The sequence below is a fragment of the Conger conger genome, chromosome 9, assembly GCF_963514075.1.
Source record: "Conger conger chromosome 9, fConCon1.1, whole genome shotgun sequence".
NCBI lineage: Eukaryota > Metazoa > Chordata > Actinopteri > Anguilliformes > Congridae > Conger > Conger conger.
Window position 1 is genome coordinate 57,015,859 of NC_083768.1, and position 20,000 is coordinate 57,035,858.

At 48.9% G+C, this 20,000-nt stretch overlaps 3 protein-coding genes across 4 annotated transcripts in view; 2 read left to right on the forward strand and 1 right to left on the reverse strand.

The window, feature by feature from the left end:
• pogza (pogo transposable element derived with ZNF domain a) overlaps window positions 1-3,500 on the reverse strand; it is a 20,994-nt gene extending 17,494 nt beyond the window's left edge. Inside the window, exons 1-4 of the mRNA XM_061256048.1 lie at window positions 3,360-3,500; window positions 2,140-2,291; window positions 1,318-1,476; window positions 935-1,143 (exon numbers count right to left, since the gene is read on the reverse strand). Of these exons, the coding sequence (XP_061112032.1) occupies window positions 935-1,143; window positions 1,318-1,476; window positions 2,140-2,269 (498 nt within the window). The 5' untranslated portion in view covers window positions 2,270-2,291; window positions 3,360-3,500. The remainder of the gene's footprint in view (window positions 1-934; window positions 1,144-1,317; window positions 1,477-2,139; window positions 2,292-3,359) is intronic.
• Window positions 3,501-4,255: 755 nt separating this feature from the next.
• On the forward strand, window positions 4,256-11,663 carry zgc:153441 (retinol-DH_like_SDR_c domain-containing protein). Its single transcript, XM_061256049.1, has 9 exons — window positions 4,256-4,296; window positions 5,686-5,727; window positions 6,123-6,184; window positions 7,967-8,101; window positions 8,845-9,036; window positions 9,468-9,629; window positions 10,254-10,373; window positions 10,755-10,959; window positions 11,477-11,663. The coding sequence occupies exons 1-9, from the start codon at window positions 4,256-4,258 to the stop codon at window positions 11,661-11,663; spliced, it is 1,146 nt and encodes a 381-aa protein (XP_061112033.1).
• A 1,236-nt stretch (window positions 11,664-12,899) lies between these two features.
• vps45 (vacuolar protein sorting 45 homolog) overlaps window positions 12,900-20,000 on the forward strand; it is a 15,408-nt gene continuing 8,307 nt past the window's right edge. The window contains exons 1-11 of one of the 2 annotated variants that reach the window (XM_061254708.1): window positions 12,900-13,199; window positions 13,746-13,880; window positions 14,677-14,737; window positions 14,850-14,929; window positions 15,313-15,381; window positions 15,783-15,920; window positions 16,822-16,932; window positions 17,743-17,877; window positions 18,466-18,579; window positions 18,911-19,078; window positions 19,873-20,000. The exon at window positions 19,873-20,000 is cut by the window's right edge and continues 31 nt beyond it. In XM_061254708.1, coding sequence (XP_061110692.1) covers window positions 13,107-13,199; window positions 13,746-13,880; window positions 14,677-14,737; window positions 14,850-14,929; window positions 15,313-15,381; window positions 15,783-15,920; window positions 16,822-16,932; window positions 17,743-17,877; window positions 18,466-18,579; window positions 18,911-19,078; window positions 19,873-20,000 — 1,232 coding nt within the window. In that variant the 5' untranslated portion in view covers window positions 12,900-13,106. Of the gene's footprint in view, window positions 13,200-13,264; window positions 13,560-13,745; window positions 13,881-14,676; window positions 14,738-14,849; window positions 14,930-15,312; window positions 15,382-15,782; window positions 15,921-16,821; window positions 16,933-17,742; window positions 17,878-18,465; window positions 18,580-18,910; window positions 19,079-19,872 lie in introns of those variants that run through there. The other variant, XM_061254709.1, reaches the window with a different exon arrangement.

Here is a 20,000-nt window from a genome sequence, read left to right on the forward strand (position 1 = left end):
AAAAATAAACAAAATAAAGCCATGCTTTGAAATCCCTATGCCACATTAACCCGTTAAGATGTGATTAGAATGTTCTTAGCTGAAAAGTCTAATGCTGATGTCACAATTACTGCTGACAAGTGAAAGCACACTCTTCTAGAGTTCTAGAACACTTAAAAAAAAAACAAAGGAGCGTGTTGCTTTAAATGCTGGAGCGTGTTGCTTTAAATGCTGTCCTCCATAAAGCTATAAATCTGAAACCTGATTCTGTCCATCAGGGCCTGGGCTTGGGGCTATGGCCTCATCAGTCACCCAGGTGAGAGTTAGCGAAGAAAGGGGGGGGGGGGGGGGAAACACTTCCTGTTTGTCTAACTTGGGTGTCCTGTGACCATGTTATCTGCACCAGGTCCAGCAATTCAGGGGGGAGGGGACACCCCAGGGCTGTCTGAGATTGAGGGGTGTCCTGAGGAGGAATGGTCAGCCAAATCACAAACAGTGTGTGTAGGGGGGTGAGGTCCTGAGTGCTGGCACCCATCCCCACAAAATATTTACTCTGTTTATAGATAGAGTGACACTGATATCTGCATCCTGAAACAGGTGGGCCAGATGCTCCCCCATTGGCCAAAGCTGTGCATTTTCAGTGATGTGGGGTGTATTGGTTTCTGACACTTAAGCAACTCCAGGTCCTTTGTGACATCATAAGCCTCCAATAATTGTGACATAATAAGCTCTGCATCATCACAGGCGTGAATCCTGAAATCAACGTGACATCATAGGCCTGAATTCAGTATTCCGAGTGACATCATAGGCCAGACTTCTGAACGGTCTGTGACATTATAAGCCCCGAGTTCTTGGTGACATCACAAGCATGACTTCGTAGCTCAGACCCCCAGAATATCAGTGATGAAAGAACAAGGTACAGAACACAGAAGCCCCGCCCCCCGCAGGGCCATACCTGTGTGGCGATGAGGATGGGCTGGCCGACGAGGTTGCCAGGTGCCCCAGGTTGCGTGTGCAGCACCTGGGACAGGGGCACGGCGCCCGGGGGGGAGGGGCTCTGCGTCAGGACGAGCTGCTGGGCCGGTTTGGGCTGGGGCGCGGCAGGGCTCACCAGCGTTCGCATGGCCTCTATTGCAGTCAGGGGCAGGGCGGGAGGGGACGAGGCTGTGGAAGGGGACAGCCAAAATTTAAGGAGAACATCATCACCTATCCTACGCAGAGTTTGCATACTCATTCTGGTCGCAAGACCGTAACCAAGAATGCTACAGTTCGTAGGCCTAAAACCTGGAGGAGAGCATTTTTCAGTGATGGGGAGTGAAATGAGTTTGAGGGACTCACGCGTGTCTGCGGAGGCCTCCTCGCCTTCCCGGATTGGGCTGCCGCTGGTGACCGCCGCCCCCGCTGCCGTGGAAACGGGTTCAGGCAGCGCTGCGATAGGCCCAGCAGCGAGTGCTACAGCCAGGGAGCCGGGCACAGCAGCCACTGCAGCACAGGAATCTAAGAGCAAATACATTTACATTTACATTTACATTTTTGTCATTTGGCAGACGCTTTTAATCCAAAGTGACTTACAAGTGCATAGGTTCTACCACAAGTCAAAGCATCACATACAGAACTAGGAAAATACACATGGAATGCTGTTCTAAACATAGTCGTCATCCTAATGAATGAATGAATGAATGAATAAATACACACAAAAACATGACATCATCAACGGTAACTTCACTGCACTGCACATTTCCCAGGTCTGTTTTATTTCTGCTTTTGTTTGATTGTTTGTTTTTCATCAACAGCTTTTTACTCTACACCAGGGGTGCCAAACTGCAGCGTCCGCAGCTATTTGTGGTTTCAGCAGCCAATTAGGGCCTCGAGAACAAGAGGCCTTTAGCCAATCAATGACTTAAAATAATCAGTCAACCCGAAACAACAAAAACCAGCAGACACTGCGGACCTCCAGGATTTGAGTCGGACAGCCTGCTCTAGAGGCTCCGAGTTCTTATCTGTGTGGTCACTTCTGACACTAAGAGCTGTACTTCCCTCTTGGGTTTTCAGCACAGTAGAACCAGCCTATGCACTTCGTGTTGTACATCACCCAGGATAAGGACGTCTGCTAAATGCCTGTAATGTAATGTAATATAATGTAATGTAATTGTAACTTGCCTGCAGTGGTTTCGGTCTCCATGGCGACGGCCACTTCCTCTTCCTGGACGTCGCCGTTGACCTGTTGCCAGGGCTCCAGCTCCTCTTCCTCACACTCCATGATCAGGTTGGGGTCCGCCTCCTCCTCCATTATGCGGTCGCTAGGAAACAAGCTGGACCCAAAGGGTCACGGGGTCAATACCCAAAAGGGGCACAGTAGTGTGCTATTTCAACCCTTCAAGGCGTGAGGACACAAATATGTGACTGGAATGTTCTTATCTGAAACACCCTAATGCTGATGTCACAATCACTGCTGGTAATTGAAAGTTCTGGAACACTGGCTAAGAATAATAAAAATAAAAATAAACACTTCAAATGGTTGCTGCTAGCTATTACTGGAATTTTATGAACTTACACAAATCTTTCTTTAAAACTTTTTTTTTTTTTTTATGTAGCAATTTAATCAGCCGGACACATTATAAAGAAACTGTTCAAACGCCAACAGGGAAGCCCATGTATAATCATTTTATTAGGTTCTTCCTTTGCGCACTTAATTTGCAGCTTTAATACATTTACATGCATGCTACACACTCGCTGGCCTGGGAATTTTGTTAGCAGTCCGACACGAGTGTTCATATTGATCCAGTGAATGGGCTTATGTTCTCCTCCACTGCAAGTCTCTCTGGGCGAGAATGTCGGTTAAATGGGTTTAGATTGATTTGAGAAATTACAGGAAAACTGGACACAACTTTTCCTACAACTAACTTTTTGCCTATGTCCGCAAACATGAAACACGAACAGATGTAAGTTCCCCAAGACATTCCTAATTGTTCCTAAAACTACAACAGCGCCACCTTGCAACCGGTCATCGAGACCACCTTCGGATCGGACGGCAAAAAACACAGCCTAAATCTGGACGTAAGCACTCAGGAAGGAAACAGCCAACTTTGTAGGAGTTACACTTTATATGAATGTCCGTTCACAATTACGCATTCTCCCGTGCACACCACGATCGTATTACATGGTAATTGTGCATGCAAATCGCCAAAAATAAATAAATACACTCGTAGAACGCTTCCTTGAGTAAGCCGACACGCGCTCCGTCTTGCACCCGAGTTGCCTCGTCTACCTGCCCCCGCGGCACATTTTAGACGAGCCGTTCAGCCCCCACGCGCACAAACCACCCAGTCCACCCTCCCAAAAAAACTCAACCCCGCGAATTACTCGCATGAAAGACTCACCTTTTAAACTTTTGCAGACGTATTAGTCAATGCATTAACATATAATTAAAAGAAAAACGTCGAAATAATTCGCGGGCTTAACTACTGCCTCAAAACTAATTCGACTACGGGACTCGGACGTTTTTCCCTTGGCTTGCTCGCAGTGGTGGAATTGCAGGACCACGTCACTTCCGTTGTTGACAACTACTGGGTCGCGATTGGTAACGATCTTCGAAAATGGGCGGTGTAGCCTCCTAATGCATAACGAATAGGCTATGCCGGGCATCATTTTACAAAGAACTTTTTGTCCATGGCATTTTTACTGCAAAAACGTTATCAAAAGAGGTAGAACACAATTTAAAACTAACGGAGAACAGCCATTCGCGATAAAAGCAATTAGAAAAAGCAAACATTTTGAACCGTTCTTATGCAGCTGCAGCTTACTCGCAGCTGCAAAAAAATGTAACGTTATGTAACTATATTCCGTGAAACTTTGAATTACTGTTATAGGATGTTACCTTCCGTGGAAGCAGCGATGAAAAGTAGCAATTGTCATTTGGTTGATATTGCATTCGAGACTACCCTGAAGACGAACTTGACGCGACTTCAACGGCACTTCGTCGTTTGTTCTTAGCATGACTGCAGACATTAGATATCTGCATTCGCTTAGAGAGCTGCAGTCGATACGTTTTAATGCAACATACAATAAATACAGTCAATCACCATGGTTTCATCGTAAGCTATTTTGAATATTCCCCTTTCCCTTAAATATTTAAACCAAAAAATATTGGAGCAACTGGCATGAAACAGGTTTGAGATAGATTTTTGCAATCGGAAATTAAATTGCAAAGTCCCCATTATTTGTTAGTATGTGGCCAATTATTGTTCCGCCATTGTTCGGTACAGCAAAAGCAACGATGGTAGCTGAATTCTTCGCATCCCTGTTCGCCCTCAAGTGGTTATTGCGTGTCATTGCAACTGCTCGCTCTTGTCCTGAATATCTCCTGATTTTGAATTATATATAATTTTAATAGCAATTGAATCGCCTGCTATACACACACACCAGGGCATATGTCATGCACTCCTCCTTTAAATAAAATCATGTCGATTTGTAAATCAACAACCTGGATTAAATATGTGCTGAAGGTTGTTTTATTGGTTTTTTTAAATTTCTTAACAATTTTAAATTTTTCCTTTTTTTAAAACACACTCAATAACACAAACAAAAATTTTTTTAAACACACACTTAAACCATAAGGAACAGAGACATAAAAATAAATGAATAACAAATTTTCAAAAGAGTGATTCAAAAAATGTTCACAAAAACACAGAATATCCAAAGAAACACTATGTAATTCAAAGAAAACAAAAGTGAGTTAAAAGACAAAGCAATGAGGAAAAAAAGAAAGTCCATTTCGCTCAGGTTTGCTGTCCCGAGAGGCTTCTGTGTCCCTTAGGGGGGGGTGGACTATATGATGAATTCTTTCCAGTGGTCCACCCCCCACTTCTCTCTCGCCAGGTTCTTATTAGTGTGCATGTCCACCAGAATGCCGTCCTGGAGGAGGTTTTGGATCCTCCTCCGGAGAGTGATCAGGTCTACAGATGTTTTCTGGTAGACCTTGATGTTCCTCGTCTCCCACAGGACCTGCTTCACTGTGTTGATGATCCTCCACTGACGCTGGAGCACGGTGGTCTTGCATCCCCCCGGCGGACCGTAGAGGATGCCCTCAGCCATCAGGGAGGACCTCGGCAGGAACCTGCTTAGGGAGACAGAGGAACAAACAAGGCCCCAGACCCGCCTGGCCACGGAGCACTCCCAGAACAGGTGGTGGATGTGTTCCGAGTCAGTGCATCCGTGGGGGCAGCGTTCAGTCAGGGCTAAGTGCCGGCGGTACATAAATGTTCTAGTGGGGAGACACCTATGGGCTGTCATCCAGGCAATGTCTTTTTGTTTGTTTGTGAGACACTAATGTGTCACATTTGCCCAGATGACTTGCGGGTCCAGGTCTGGCCCCCCCCTCGGGAGCGTTACTATTTGGCCAGATCTTAAATGAGCCATAATCATTTTATAGCTCCACGAGGTTAGGCCAGCCCTGGGCAGACCCGTCCTGTAGGCAAAGTCCTTCAGGGCTCGGTAGACATAGGGGGGGTCCCAGCTGTAGGGTATGGTGAGGTCCAGCACACCCAAGCCCATTGCTCTGAGGAAGGGGGTGGCATAGTACCTGGCAAAGGTACCAGAGGCCTTACCCACCTTCCCTGCATTCTGGACAAGGGTGGCCAGACCCTGCACCATAATGATGTTCACAATGTCTGGGACCCCCCGCCCCCCATTCCGCTCCTCTTTGAGGAGGGTGACGCGTTTAAGTTTTTCCATGGTGCTGAAGGTGTGAAATATAGATAGCATATGCCTACAGAAACGCCAGTAGCCTACACAATTAATTTCACCTATTTAACATGAAAACAGCGATTGGATTAATGGGTTCTGTGTGCTATTGGTTGCGCAGTAGGCGACTTACATGAGTTAACGAGAGAACTTTCCTCGTTCGTTAAACTATTTCACAGTCATTCGACAGTAGGCCTATTTCCACACAGTGCCCATTGAGTTCGAACAGAGCCGTGCCCCCGTTTTAATCTGATCTAATCTTTTAAACCCTAAAGCCTATTCACAGCGGCATACTTCTGCGGCCATCGCCGAGATACGGCACTCTGAAAGAGGCGACGAGGGGGAAGAGAGCCCAGGTCTTCGGACAGCCTGCCTGTCTCCGGCCCAGTCGGCGATATGTTGGACTTGGTTCCGTCGAGCAGGCTCGCCACTTACGGCTCTGTCACAGTAGTGACAGTCATCGGTAAGTCGCGACATTTGTATCGTTTCATGAGTGTGTGAAACGTTATACCATTACGGCTACCATTTAGTTACTGTTGTGGCTGTGACACATGTTGTACATGTTTCACAGCACAATGGAAGTAGCAACACCCAACTCTTTTAGTTTTATTACTGTAACGACGTATGGAGAGCATCCTCGAAATGATAACGTGCAAGTCCACTCGTATACCGTGTTAATGATGCCCAATAACGCGAACAAATAGGCTACATGATTTTTTGTTGTAGACTCCTGATCCTTGCTTGTTTCACTGTAACACAATACATAAACATTAACAAGACAGCAAATACTGTATATCGCATACAATTTTTACATCTAACGTTGCGTCGCCCGTGCGCTGTAGAAATGTCAGCACGTGAGCAATGCCACAGGTGATCTCAGCCCCGAAGTGTATGGCGGGAAAAATGCAGTTTCTGATAATGTTGAGAGCCTTGGCTCTCGCCAACAGTTGAATATAATTTTTGTTTTGCAGAAATTTACGTATATCTGTAGCATCGTGTATTGTTTCTACGTTTTTAAACAATTCTGTAGTGCAAACCTTTAATTGACTGCTCTTGTCTTTTTATTTCTTTGGCAATGTCAAGAAAAGAAATCATGCACAAGAAGCAGAAATCCAAGGGGAAATTTGATTCTTTTAATTATTGCTAATCCAGGAATACATTTGCACAATGTGATAATCTGGGTTTAACAGAGTTGTGAAATATCTCACAAGTGATCCTTGTCTGATCTTTCTCATATTGATGTGATAATCTAGTATATGTGTATGTGTTTTGGTGCTGTTCAACCTGTGCGTTAGACACAGTGCTTATGTGTACACTGCTTCAGATTCACAATAACAGAGCGAAAGTGTGAGACAGGGCCCATCTATCACCTCTCAGTACACTACCCTGTTTAAATCCATGTCAGACAGGAACGCATCAGATATTAACACTGGGAATGCTCCACACCTGCCCTTTCTGTGACTCCATTTTGAAGAAATGTTAACTTCAACCTGAAATGACAACAGTGGCATCTGAGTCGCAAGACATTGTGGGACTTTGCTGACTGCTTGTGACCAATCCGGTCTGTGAGCTAGTCCTCCAGAGGTGGTCTGCCAGTGGCCATGTTATGTGTCAGCGTGATGTCATGGCGATTGGGTTGCTGTGCATCAGAGTGTTGTCATGGCGATTGGGTTGCTGTGTGTCAGAGTGTTGTCATGGCGATTGGGTTGCTGTGTGTCAGAGTGTTGTCATGGCGATTGGGTTGCTGTGTGTCAGAGTGTTGTCATGGCGATTGGGTTGCTGTGAATCAGAGTGATGTCATGGCGATTGGGTTGCTGTATGTCAGAGTGTTGTCATGGCGATTGGGTTGCTGTGTGTCAGAGTGTTGTCATGGCGATTGGGTTGCTGTGTGTCAGAGTGTTGTCATGGCGATTGGGTTGCTGTGCATCAGAGTGATGTCATGGCGATTGGGTTGCTGTGTGTCAGAGTGTTGTCATGGCGATTGGGTTGCTGTGTGTCAGAGTGTTGTCATGGCGATTAGGTTGCTGTGTGTCAGAGTGTTGTCATGGCGATTGGGTTGCTGTGTGTCAGAGTGTTGTCATGGCGATTGGGTTGCTGTGTGTCAGAGTGTTGTCATGGCGATTGGGTTGCTGTGCATCAGAGTGTTGTCATGGCGATTGGGTTGCTGTGCATCAGAGTGTTGTCATGGCGATTGGGTTGCTGTGCATCAGAGTAATGTCATGGTGTTTGTGATCCGCTGCTCCAGGTCTGGTTCTGCTGCGGAAGTGGATCGCGGGCGGGGTATGCCGCAGCCGGGTCCGTCTCAGTGGGAAGACGGTTCTGATCACCGGAGCCAACACCGGGATCGGCAAGGAGACGGCCCGGGACATGGCCTCCAGGGGTACTGCCTCCTGCCGGCAGGACAGGAATACTGCTGCTAACAACACACACACACAAGCACACACACATACACTCACACACACACACACACACACAAGCACACACACATACACTCACACACACACACACACACAAGCACACACACACTCACAGATAATCACACACACACACACACACACACACTCACACAGATACACACACACACACATACACACAAGCACACACACACTCACAGATAATCACACACACACACACACACACACACACGCACACTCACACAGATACACACACACACATACACACCCACACAGATACACATACATAATCTTATCCATATGGCTGGGACCAGTCTCGGCACAAACAGGAATCACCAGCCAGACCGCACTTCCACTGTACATGCATGAGCCAGCCTGGTTCCAGTCATGCAGTGAGAGAGCTGTACATGTGTAGGCCATGCAGTGAGAGAGCTGTACACATGCAGTGAGAGGGCTGTACACGTGTAGGCCATGCAGTGAGAGAGCTGTACACATGCAGTGAGAGAGCTGTACACGTGTAGGCCATGCAGTGAGAGAGCTGTACACGTGTAGGCCATGCAGTGAGAGAGCTGTGCACACGCAGGCCAGCGTTGCCCGTCTAAGGCGGCGGTGTCCGTGTGACCCTCTGTGCGGATTGGTGCGGTGTCCGTGTGACCCTCTGTGCGGATTGGTGCGGTGTCCGTGTGACCCTCTGTGCGGATTGGTGCAGGGGCGCGGGTGGTGATGGCGTGCCGGGACGTGTCCCGGGCGGAGCTGGCGGCCGAGGAGATCCGCCGCGCGACGGGGAACCCCAACGTGGCGGTGCGGCCCCTGGACCTGGCGTCTCTGCGCTCCGTACGGCTCTTCGTCAGCGGCTATGAGGCGAACGAGGACCGGCTGGACATCCTCATCAACAACGCCGGTGAGAGCAGGCGGGGCCTGGGGAAACGGAGACTTCAGGGTCTTCAGCAGTAGGAAAGGCGACCACTGCTGGGCTGAATGGCCTTTTTGTCATCGTTGTGTTGTGTTATGTTAGGGAAGTGTCAGCTCCGTAACTGCAGTGTAACCCCCCCTTACTGCAGTGTAACGCCCTGTTCTTTCCTCCGCTCTGTAGCTGCAGTGTAACACCCCATTACTGTAGTGTAACGCCCTGTTACTGTAGTGTAACGCCCTGTTTTTTCCTCTGCTCCATAACTGCAGTGTAACGCCCTGTTACTGCAGTGTAACACCCTGTTACTGCAGTGTAACGCCCTGTAGCTGCAGTGTAACGCCCTGTTACTGCAGTGTAACGCCCTGTAGCTGCAGTGTAACGCCCTGTTACTGCAGTGTAACGCCCTGTTCTTTCCGCCGCAGGGGTGATGATGTGTCCCAAAGGGCTGACGGAGGACGGGTATGAGACCCAGCTGGCTGTCAATCACCTGGGTCACTTCCTGCTCACCAATCTCCTCCTGGAGAAGCTGAAGAGCTCCGTCCCCAGCCGGGTCGTCACGGTGTCCAGCATCGCCCACAGAGGAGGTATAACCCCGCCCCCTCCCCCCTCTTACCTCACAAGGCCCCTCCCACTTCAACATCGCCAAGGGCTTGGCATCCTGGTAGCCCCACCCACATTACAAACCTCCTCCCCTTTCCATTTAGCCCATCCCACCACACCGATCCCACCCACATTAAAAGGTCTCTCCCCGTTCAGACGCAGTAGGTCAGGGTGTCCAGTCTTATCCGAAAAAACGCCCAGTGTGGGTGCAGCACCAAGCCTACTTGTCAAGGTCTTACCTTCAAGGAATACCTTGATTAGTTAATTAGCTGAATCACGTGTCCACACATTAGTGCTACCCATTTTGCTACCCATACACCTGACCAGTGTCTTATACAGGATAGATAATCCTTTCACAGGAAACGTTACATTAGTTATTTAGCTGACGCTGTTATCCAAAGCGACGTACAGTTGATTAGACAATCCCCCCTGGAACAACGTGGGGTGAAGGGCCTTGCTCAAGGGCCCAACAGATGTGCAGGTCTTATTGTGGCTACACCGGGGCTTGAACCACCAACCTTCCGGGTCCCAGTCATGATATAGGCTATAGGCTACAGGCTGCCCCCACAGCCTTCTCCCATCCTCAAGCATCCTCTCCCTCCCTGCAGGGAAAATCCACTTTGACGATCTCTGCTTCGAGAGGACGCCGTACGATTCGCTGGTCAGCTACAGGCAGAGCAAACTGGCCAACGTCCTCTTCTCTCGGGAGCTAGCCCGCAGGACGAGAGGTCAGGACCCTCAAACTGTGTGTGAGTGTGTGTGCGTGCGTGTGTGTGCTTGTGTGTGCCTGTGTGTGTGAGTGTGTGTGTGTGTGTGTGTATGTGTGTGTGTGAGTGTGTGTGTGTGTGTATGTGCGTGTGTGAGTGTGTGTGCGTGCGTGCGAGTGTGTGTGTGTGTGTGTGTGTGCGTGCGTGTGTGTGGGTGTGTGTATTTCTGCTCATAACATCACAGGCTTATATTATCACAGGGTTGGGCAGCCCTGCTCTTGCTGTTGAATGAGGTGTTCTTAGTTTGGGTTGGAGTGAAAACCTACAGGACAGTAGACCTCTAGGAACAGGGTTGGGCAGCCCTGCTGTAGAGACTCTTCGCCCCTCCCACCCCCCCCTCAGGTTCGGGGGTGACCTCGTACTCGCTGCACCCCGGAGTGATCCGGACCGAGCTGAGCCGGCACGTGGAGCTGGGTCACCCGGTGCTGAAGACGCTGCTGTGGGTCCCGGCGCTCCTGCTGATGAAGACCCCGTGGCAGGGGGCCCAGACCTCGGTCTACTGTGCCGTGTCCCCGCGGCTGGAGGACCGGTCCGGCTGCTACTTCAGGTACCGCCACCGCGGGGCGCCGTGACCATGGCTATGCGTCGTGTCCATGGTTACGCGTTGTGTCCGTGGTTACGCTCTCCGAGTTCATTCACAGAGTTAAAGCTTTCGAGTTCACTCACAGAGCACCTGAGGATAAACAAATTTTCCCTTTTACACTCAGTGACCACTTTATTACGTGGGTAGGTATTAGACTTATATTAAGATTTATTGGTCTTCTGCTGCTATAGCCCATCCACTTCCAGGTTTGAGGTGTTGTGTGTTACTATCACCTGGGAATCACACCTCCAACCTTGGGAGCTGAAAGCCCAGCATACCTGGGTCAAATGCATAATTGTTTTGATTTCAAATACTTTTCTGTGTTCGATTGATCTTGCCTTGTCAAACTGAGCCTACCAAGAAGTTATATGGTGGCTGGGACTCGTTTCTGGGCTTGTGTGTGTGACTCGTTGCCTCCCTGCAGTGACTGTGCGGTGAAGGAGACTTGGGGTTGTGTGTGTGACTCGTTCCCTCCCTGCAGTGACTGTGTGGTGAAGGAGACGGCCCCTGAGGGGCGGGATGACCTGGTGGCTCTGCGGCTCTGGGAGGTCAGCTCTCGGCTGGTGGGGCTCGAGGAGACGGACAGACCCCAGCCTGCAACCCAAAATCAGCCAGCCTCCGATCCTGCAGGGGGAGCCAGTGAGCTCCTCACGCCCACAGACATCTGAGAAAGCTCTTCCTCTGTGGTTCTGCCTTCGCTAACCATCACTCTGCAGCTGCGCCCAACTCAAAATCAGCCAGCCTCCGATCCTGCAGGGAGAGCCAGTGAGCTCCTCATACACAGACAACAGAGAACGCTCTTCCTCTGTGGTTCTGCCTTCGCTAACCATCACTCTGTCCTGCTATAGAAGAGAGCCACAAGCAGTGCACTGGAAAAGCTCAGTTGCAGGTTATTCTGCGCATTTGTTTTGAGTGTGAGCCGATTGATTCCCAGCCGCACGTGATTCTCGGAAAAAGAGGTCAAAGGTCAAGAGTGTCATCTGTGAACGAGAGCCTCTTCGGTGATGAAAAACCGGTGTGCGTGTGTATGTGTGTGATGTTACTATTAATAAACAAGTCACTGACCATAGTTACCATTCTGACCGAAGTGTGACTTTATATCTGGACTGACTAGGGCCAAATCACGTGGTGTAATCTTCAATATTTGATTGTTCCTTCTGGTTGATGGGCCAGCCAATGGCGTGCGAGGAGGTAGACTGACAGTGAATGGCCTAAGAATGATTTGTAAAGAAATGTTGTTAGCCAACAGTGATTTTCTCTTTAGGCACACATCATACAGTGTGTTGCACTTATTTCAGATTTGGATTGAGCATCTTGTTGATTTTAGATTTAATATTTACTATTTTAATTTATATAATATTTGTTTCCTTCGCAGATGATTGCATATGTTTTTTATTCATAATAAAACGTAGGTGTTCTGTGAGCAGCGTTTCATGACTGCGACTTAACCAGCAAGAAAACATTCATGAAATAAAAACAAAAATAAACCAGTTTATTGGTATTCCTTTGTCTTTTTGCTTGATAAGCCTGGCTTGTAATAGTTTCCTGGAATTAAAATGTAAAGATAAACAAAAAAGTTGTTTTATTAAAGGCTAATGTAATCCCACGGATAGGCCGTTATGTTTAAGAAATGCGAATATCTAGTAATTATATTTACTTCAAAATAATTAGATTCTACTGTTCATCATTTTCTAATATTGTCTGTATTATTACATCTGCGTTGTAGTCTTTCTCCAGCTTAATCGGGTTCTTGTGACTTACTGCTGATCTGGGGCCAGTTGTTTTCAAACCCTCACATAAGACAAACACCCACATGAAGAACGCTGCAACTGATCCAGGGTCAGCGGTAGACGAGCATTTCAGACAGCGGTGCATTGTGGGATATGGTCAGCATCCTTACCGGATGTTGGATCACGAGCAGAGGCTATGCTCACGGTTCTGTAAGCTTCGTGGGACGACAATGCAAAACTGACGCGTTTTCTGAACGAAATAAACATCTGGAACTTTTGACAACGGGAGCGGTCTATGAGCCGCGATCTACGGGAACTGCGGTTGCACATTAGAGCTATATTTCTAGGATTATTCGGTGAACACGACCACCAGCGTCAAAGATGAACGTCAACACGGCAGTCAAGCAGTACATTTCCAAAATGATTGAGAACAGCGGGCCGGGTATGAAGGTCTTGCTCATGGATAAAGAAACGGTGGGTGATCTCTTGCAAATGGTGATTAGTCTGAATGACATCGTCCCCACGTCTGCTAGAACCTGTGTGTGCGGAAAGGGTGTAATGTCACGACTGCCAAGAGCGTAGCAGGTCTGCGCCACCAGGAGACGGCTAACGTTAACTTTAGCGCACAAGCAATCGATTATGTTTGCAGGCTAGCGAGTCAAACTAACTCTTGAGACCGTTTCTCATCAAAGTGACTTACCTGACTATCCGACAGTACGGCGTTAGAGCACAGGACATTTCCCGAATGCCAATGATACATTCACCCCAGCTATACTGTAGCTAACGTGTTTGTTAGCCGTTATCCCCTTAGCTAGCCGCTTGTTTTGTAGAAAGGTGAGAACATTTGAATGAAATATTTATGTTATTGGCCTGTCGACTTCACGGTTAATGCTGTTAGCGATCGGTCTTATTTTGCTTGCAGTAAGTGTTATACAAGGGGTTTAAGTTAGGACTACGACTACTAGGACTACTAATTTAGTTAGTGGACTGCACACTAAGTTAATCTGTGTTTCCTCATAGACCAGCATCGTGAGCGTGGTCTACACGCAGTCGGAGATTCTGCAGAGAGAGGTCTACCTGTTCGAGCGGATCGACTCACAGAACAGAGACACGATGAAGCACCTAAAAGCCATCTGTTTCTTACGCCCGACCAAGGTACGCAACATCACAGGCGCCAAACAACGAATTGTTGATTATATATTGAGGAAACGCTTACTTCATAAGAAATATTACCCACCGTTTTTATTATAGGCGAAGCACTTTACTGCTGTCATCAGTTAAATCATGTTGGCAACACTTATGGCAATACAAGCGCACACGTTTCAGTTAATGAAATGTGTATAGCACTTTTCCAGAGACACTGTAGCAAAGATACCTTTCGGGGATACAGCAAATATAACAATTATGAAAGCTCTGGCCTGAACAGTGGTACACTGAACTAGTGGTATATGGTTAAAGACACAGAGACAATGGTTTAAAGGTGCAATAGGTAACTTCTAAAGGTCAAGAGAGGAATTGCAGGAACAAACACGCTCAAACCATAACACTGTTTGTCCCACCCCTTCTCTGTGAACGCGCTGACGTTGAAACGCCATTGGCTGTGAGAATTAGAACCAATTTTCAACCACTGAGCTTTAATAATTATTGTACAGTTGTACAATGTTTTGGTACAGATTGCAAGCCCGTCAACTGAATATTTTGAAACCCGAATTTAAGGACTATAAACACAGGCAGAGGGTGAGTCAACATGTCAGTGAGCCTTTTTCAATGATAGGAAGGGATTTACAATGGTCTCGTAACAATGTTTTAACCCAAAAATCGTACCTATTGTACCTTTAAGTTATTTTGGACTACCGCTTGTCCGTGTCAAAGCAGAAACCGAAAAGCGGCAAGTTTAAAACGAACGCGGACAACCGGCACATGAAAGCTGATTCTTCCTGTCCTTTGGCAGGAGAATGTGGAGAATCTGATCCAGGAGCTCCGTCGACCCAAGTACAGCGTCTACTTCATCTGTGAGTGCAGAACGCGGCGCTCCTGCCCGTCACTAAATATAACCGCGTTATAACGGAAGTGTGCTATGTCAGTGCTGCCGGTCAGCTGAGCCCTACCCATGATGCTTTGCAGACTTCAGCAACGTCATCAGCAAGAGCGAGGTGAAGGCCCTGGCCGAGGCAGACGAACAGGAAGTGGTGGCGGAAGTGCAGGTGAGCTTGCCTGTCTACACCCGCGTTGGGGGAGCGCAGATAATAATAATGACGCTAAACATTAGCTTGGCAATGGACAGCCTATGTCCTGGTTGCTAAGGCACAATGACTGGGAGCCGGAATGGTCGATGGTTCAAGCAACTGAGGTTTCACCACACCCCCACGCTGCTGAAGCCCTTCAGTTTCACCGTATGAGTTGAGCTTTACAGACGGGGTGCACACTGTTTTTCTCCCCCCCAAACTGGTGGTGGGAGTGGCCCCCCCAAAAATCCCGTCTTCCCTGGCGGTGGGAAACTCCAGGACTGGTGCAGCCCTGTTTCCGCTGCTGAGCCCCATGTGATGGTTCTGTTGCCCACGGTAACCCCGCTGTTCTCTGGCTGCAGGAGTTCTATGGAGACTTCATCGCCGTGAACCCCCACCTCTTCTCCCTGAACCTCACCGGCGTGACCAGGGTGAGGCGTGTGCGTGCGCGTGTGTGTGTGTGTGTGTGTGTATGTATGTGTGTGTGTGTGTGTGTATGTGCGTGTATGTGTGTGTGTGTGTTTGCGTGTTGGTTCATGTTCGTTCATGTGGATGTGTGTGTGTGTGTTCATGGGTGTGTATGCCTGATGGTTCGTGTGTGTGTGTGTGTGTGTGTGTGTACTGTATGTGTGTTGTTTCATGTTGGTTTGTGTATGTGTGTGTGTTTATATGTGTATGTGTGTATGTATGTGTTCATATATATATATGTGTGTGTGTGTGTGTGTGTGTATGTGTTTACTCATGCTTGTGTGTGTATGTGTGTGTGTGTGTGTGTGTGTGTGTATGTGTGTATGTGTGTGTGTGTGTGTGTGTGTGTGTGTGTGTCTCTCAGGGCCGTAGCTGGGAGCCCACCCTGCTCCAGCGCTCCACTCAGGGTCTGACGTCAGTCCTGCTGGCGCTGAAGAAGTGCCCCATGATCCGCTACCAGCTGTCCTCCGACATGGCCAAGAGGCTGGCCGAGAGCGTCAAGGTGAGCGCTCCCCTCTTACACGCCTACGTACTGCTGCCCTCTTACACGCCTACGTACTGCTGCCCTCTTACACGCCTACGTCCTGCTGCCCTCTTACACGCCTACGTACTGCCCTCTTACACGCCTCCGTACTGCTGCCCTCTTACACGCCTACGTACTGCCCTCTTACACGCCTACGTACTGCTGCCCTCTTACACGCCTACGTACTGCTCCCCTCTTACACGCCTACGTACTGCTGCCCTCTTACACGCCTACGTACTGCTCCCCTCTTACACGCCTACGTACTGCTCCCCTCTTACACGCCTACGTACTGCTGCCCTCTTACACGCCTACGTACTGCTGCCCTCTTACACGCCTACGTACTGCTGCCCTCTTACACGCCTACGTACTGCTGCCCTCTTACACGCCTACGTACTGCTGCTGCCCTCTTACACGCCTACGTACTGCTGCCCTCTTACACGCCTACGTACTGCTGCCCTCTTACACACCTACGTACTGCTGCCCTCTTACACGCCTACGTACTGCTGCTGCCCTCTTACATGCCTACGTCCTGCTGCCCTCTTACACGCCTACGTACTGCTGCCCTCTTACAGGCCTACGTCCTGCTGCCCTCTTACACGCCTACGTACTGCTACACACTTACACACCTACGTACTGCTGCCCTCTTACATGCCATGTACTGCTGCTGCCCTCTTACACGCCTACGTCCTGCTGCCCTCTTACACGCCTACGTACTGCTGCCCTCTTACACGCTAGCGTTAGCCTGCACCGCTAATGTAAGGGCTTACCTGGGCTAGTGCTACACACTGCTGCCCTCTTACACACCTCCGTACTGCTACACACACAAACATTGTTTGTAACCAGTATTGCCGTGACGATAACCTTTAACCCCCCCCCGCAGCAAATCATCACGAAGGAGTACGAGCTGTTTGAGTTCAGGAAGACCGAGGTGCCCCCCCTCCTGCTCATTGTGGACCGCAGTGACGACGCGATCACCCCGCTCCTCAACCAGGTCAGCGCCGCGTCCGTAACCATGACCGCACCGCGTCTGTAACCATGACCGCACCGCGACCGTAACCATGACCGCGCCGCGACCGTAACCATGACCGCGCCGCGACCGTAACCATGACCGTGCCGCGACCGTAACCATGACCGCACCGCAACCGTAACCATGACCGTGCCGCGACCGTAACCATGACCGCGCCACGACCGTAAGGGTCCGCTGGGGTCAACTACACCCCCGTCACAAAACCAAAATGTCCAGCACGGGGGCACGTTAGCATGTTCTCCCCGTGTCTGCGTTGGTTTCCTCCGGGTACTCCGGTTTCCTCCCACAGTCCAAAGACATGCAGGTTAGGGACTACAGACGAAAATGAGCTCAGTAGCTAACTCCGGCACATTTACATTGATGCAGAAACTGTTGTTGAAAATGTTGATTAATGTCCCTGATAGATAAATAAAATAAATAGAACATGGATGTTGATGGAGTAAAGGCCAGTGTTTTTAATCCAGCCTCCCCCCCCTCCCAATGAAACCACCGCATTGCTCATTCGATATATTCACGAGACTCACAGGCAAAGGGAATTGCTGCGTCTGGGATTCAGCCTGAGGTGTTGTTCGCATTTCAGCCTCTAGAGGGCAGCAGAGACCAGTGACTGTGTGCGCAATCTGCCGGCTTCTCACGGTCTCTCATGAAAAGTCACGTTCACACCAGCGTCTCCAGACTCCAGTCAGCACCCAGGGTCAGGGCTGTGTATTTTTGGTTTATTTGATTGATTCTTTTGGTCTTGATTTTGTGTCTGTGCTCGGTGCTGCCCCCCAGTGGACGTACCAGGCCATGGTGCATGAGCTGCTGGGCCTGAACAACAACCGCATCGATCTGTCCCGCGTGCCAGGCGTCAGCAAGGACCTGCGGGAGGTGGTGCTGTCCGCTGACAACGACGAATTCTACGCCAAGGTGAGCGTAGTCAGGAAACTCCTCTTCTGACCCTTTAAGGTGTGAGGTCACAAGTACGTCATCAGAACGTTCTGAACTGAGCATTCTAGATCAGGGGTCAGCAACCCTGGTCCTGGAGAGCCGCAGGGTGTTGCTGGTTTTTTGTTTTTCGCCTTAATACCAGCAACCGATTCGGGCCCCAGAAACCAGGTGAGGCGAGTTAACTGTGTAATCGACTGCTTTAATTGATCAATTAAGTGCTGAGTAACAACGAAAGCCAGCACACCCCGCGGCTCTCCGGGACCTCGGTTGCCGACCCCTGCTCTAGATGCTGGTGACTGAAAGCAGTGGAGTTCTAGAACACTCGTGTGGAATTTGAAACGCGTTCCTGCTCCACCGGGGTCTAATACTTCACAGACATGCCTCCAAAAATTTGGCAGTTTGAACCATACTATTAAGGAGCATGATTGTTCAGGAAGTGAAAGTGAAAGCAAATTTTCAAATTATGAGTGAATATGGAAAAAAAAAAACATTCAACCTATTTTTCAGAGCACTTTAACATCTTGTACATCTTTGTTTACCTCCACCGCGCCCCGCCACGCCACGCAGAACCTGTACCTGAACTTCGGGGAGATCGGCACCAACATTAAGAACCTGATGGAGGACTTCCAGAAGAAGAAACCCAAAGGCCAGCAGAAGCTGGAGTCCATCTCCGACATGAAGGTGAGGCTGGGGGTGTGGTCTCTCACCTGGGGGCGGAGTCTCAGAGCTGAGCGTGTGGTCATTTAGAGTGGGCGGAGTCATACTTCCCACTTCCAATTTGCAAACTAGTCAAGAAAAAAGAATGCGGTCTGAACACTACTTAACTTTAAAGTCGTCAAACTAAATTTAACTAACAAACTAAAACGTGCAAGCACATAGTACACAACTTTGGCTGACTGACCATCAATATAAGTCACAGGAGACATGAAAGAGATGCCTTCGATCCTTACCTTCTTCCTCTCTCTCCCCCCCCCCTCCTCTCTCTCTCTCCCTCCCTCCCTCTCCTCTGTAGGCGTTTGTGGATAACTACCCCCAGTTTAAGAAGATGTCGGGCACGGTGTCGAAGCACGTGACAGTGGTGGGGGAGCTGTCGAGGCTGGTCAGCGACCGGCTCCTGATGGAGGTGTCCGAGGTGGAGCAGGAGCTGGCCTGCCAGAACGACCACTCCAACGCCCACCAGGTGTGTGAGTGTGTTACTGTGCGTGTGCGTGTATAGTGTGTGTATAGTGTGTGTGTGTGTGTGTGTGTGTGTGTATGTATCGTGTAAGTGTGTGTGTGTATAGTGTGTGTGAGTGTGTGTGTGTATAGTGTGTGTGTGTGTGTGTGTGTGTGTATGTATCATGTAAGTGTGTGTGTGTATAGTGTGTGTGAGTGTGTGTATAGTGTGTGTGTATAGTGTGTGCATATTGTGTGTGTGTGTATAGTGTGTATAGTGTGTATAGTGTATAGTGTGTGTATAGTGTGTGTGTGTGAGTGCGAGTGTGTGTGTATATGTATAGTGTGTGTATAGTGTGTGTGTGTATAGTGTGTACATAGTGTGTATATAGTGTGTGTGTGTATAGTGTGTATAGTGTGTGTCTGTGTGTGTATTGTGTATGTGTATAGTGTGTGTGTGTGTGTATAGTGTGTATAGTGTGTGTGTGAGTGTGAGTGGGTGTGTGTATAGTGTGTGTGTGAGTGTGAGTGTGTGTGTATATGTATAGTGTGTGTGTGAGTGTGAGTGTGTGTGTGAGTGTGAGTGTGTGTGTATATGTATAGTGTGTATAGTCTGTGTATAGTGTGTGTGTATAGTGTGTGTGTGTATAGTGTGTATAGTGTGTGTGTGTATAGTGTATATAGTGTGTATAGTGTGTGTGTATAGTGTGTATAGTGTGTGTGTGTGTGTGTATAGTGTGAGTGTGAGTGTGTGTGTATAGTGTGTATAGTGTGTGTATATAGTGTGTATATATACAGGGAGTGTCTCCCTCTCTGCAGAGCGTGCGCAGGATGCTGCAGAACCCGCGGGTGAATGAGCTGGACGCGGTGCGGCTGGTGATGCTGTACGCTCTGCGCTACGAGAAGCACAGCTGCAGCAGCCTGCCCGGCCTGCTGGAGGACCTGAG

Bases quoted from the DNA above. Each gene is read 5' to 3' on its own strand.
- zgc:153441 (XM_061256049.1), top strand. From the start codon at position 4,256: ATGGTAGCTGAATTCTTCGCATCCCTGTTCGCCCTCAAGTG. The intron at 9,630-10,253 runs GTATAACCCCGC...CCCTCCCTGCAG, and splicing joins CAGCATCGCCCACAGAGGAG to GGAAAATCCACTTTGACGAT. The intron at 10,960-11,476 runs GTACCGCCACCG...CCCTCCCTGCAG, and splicing joins CGGTCCGGCTGCTACTTCAG to TGACTGTGTGGTGAAGGAGA.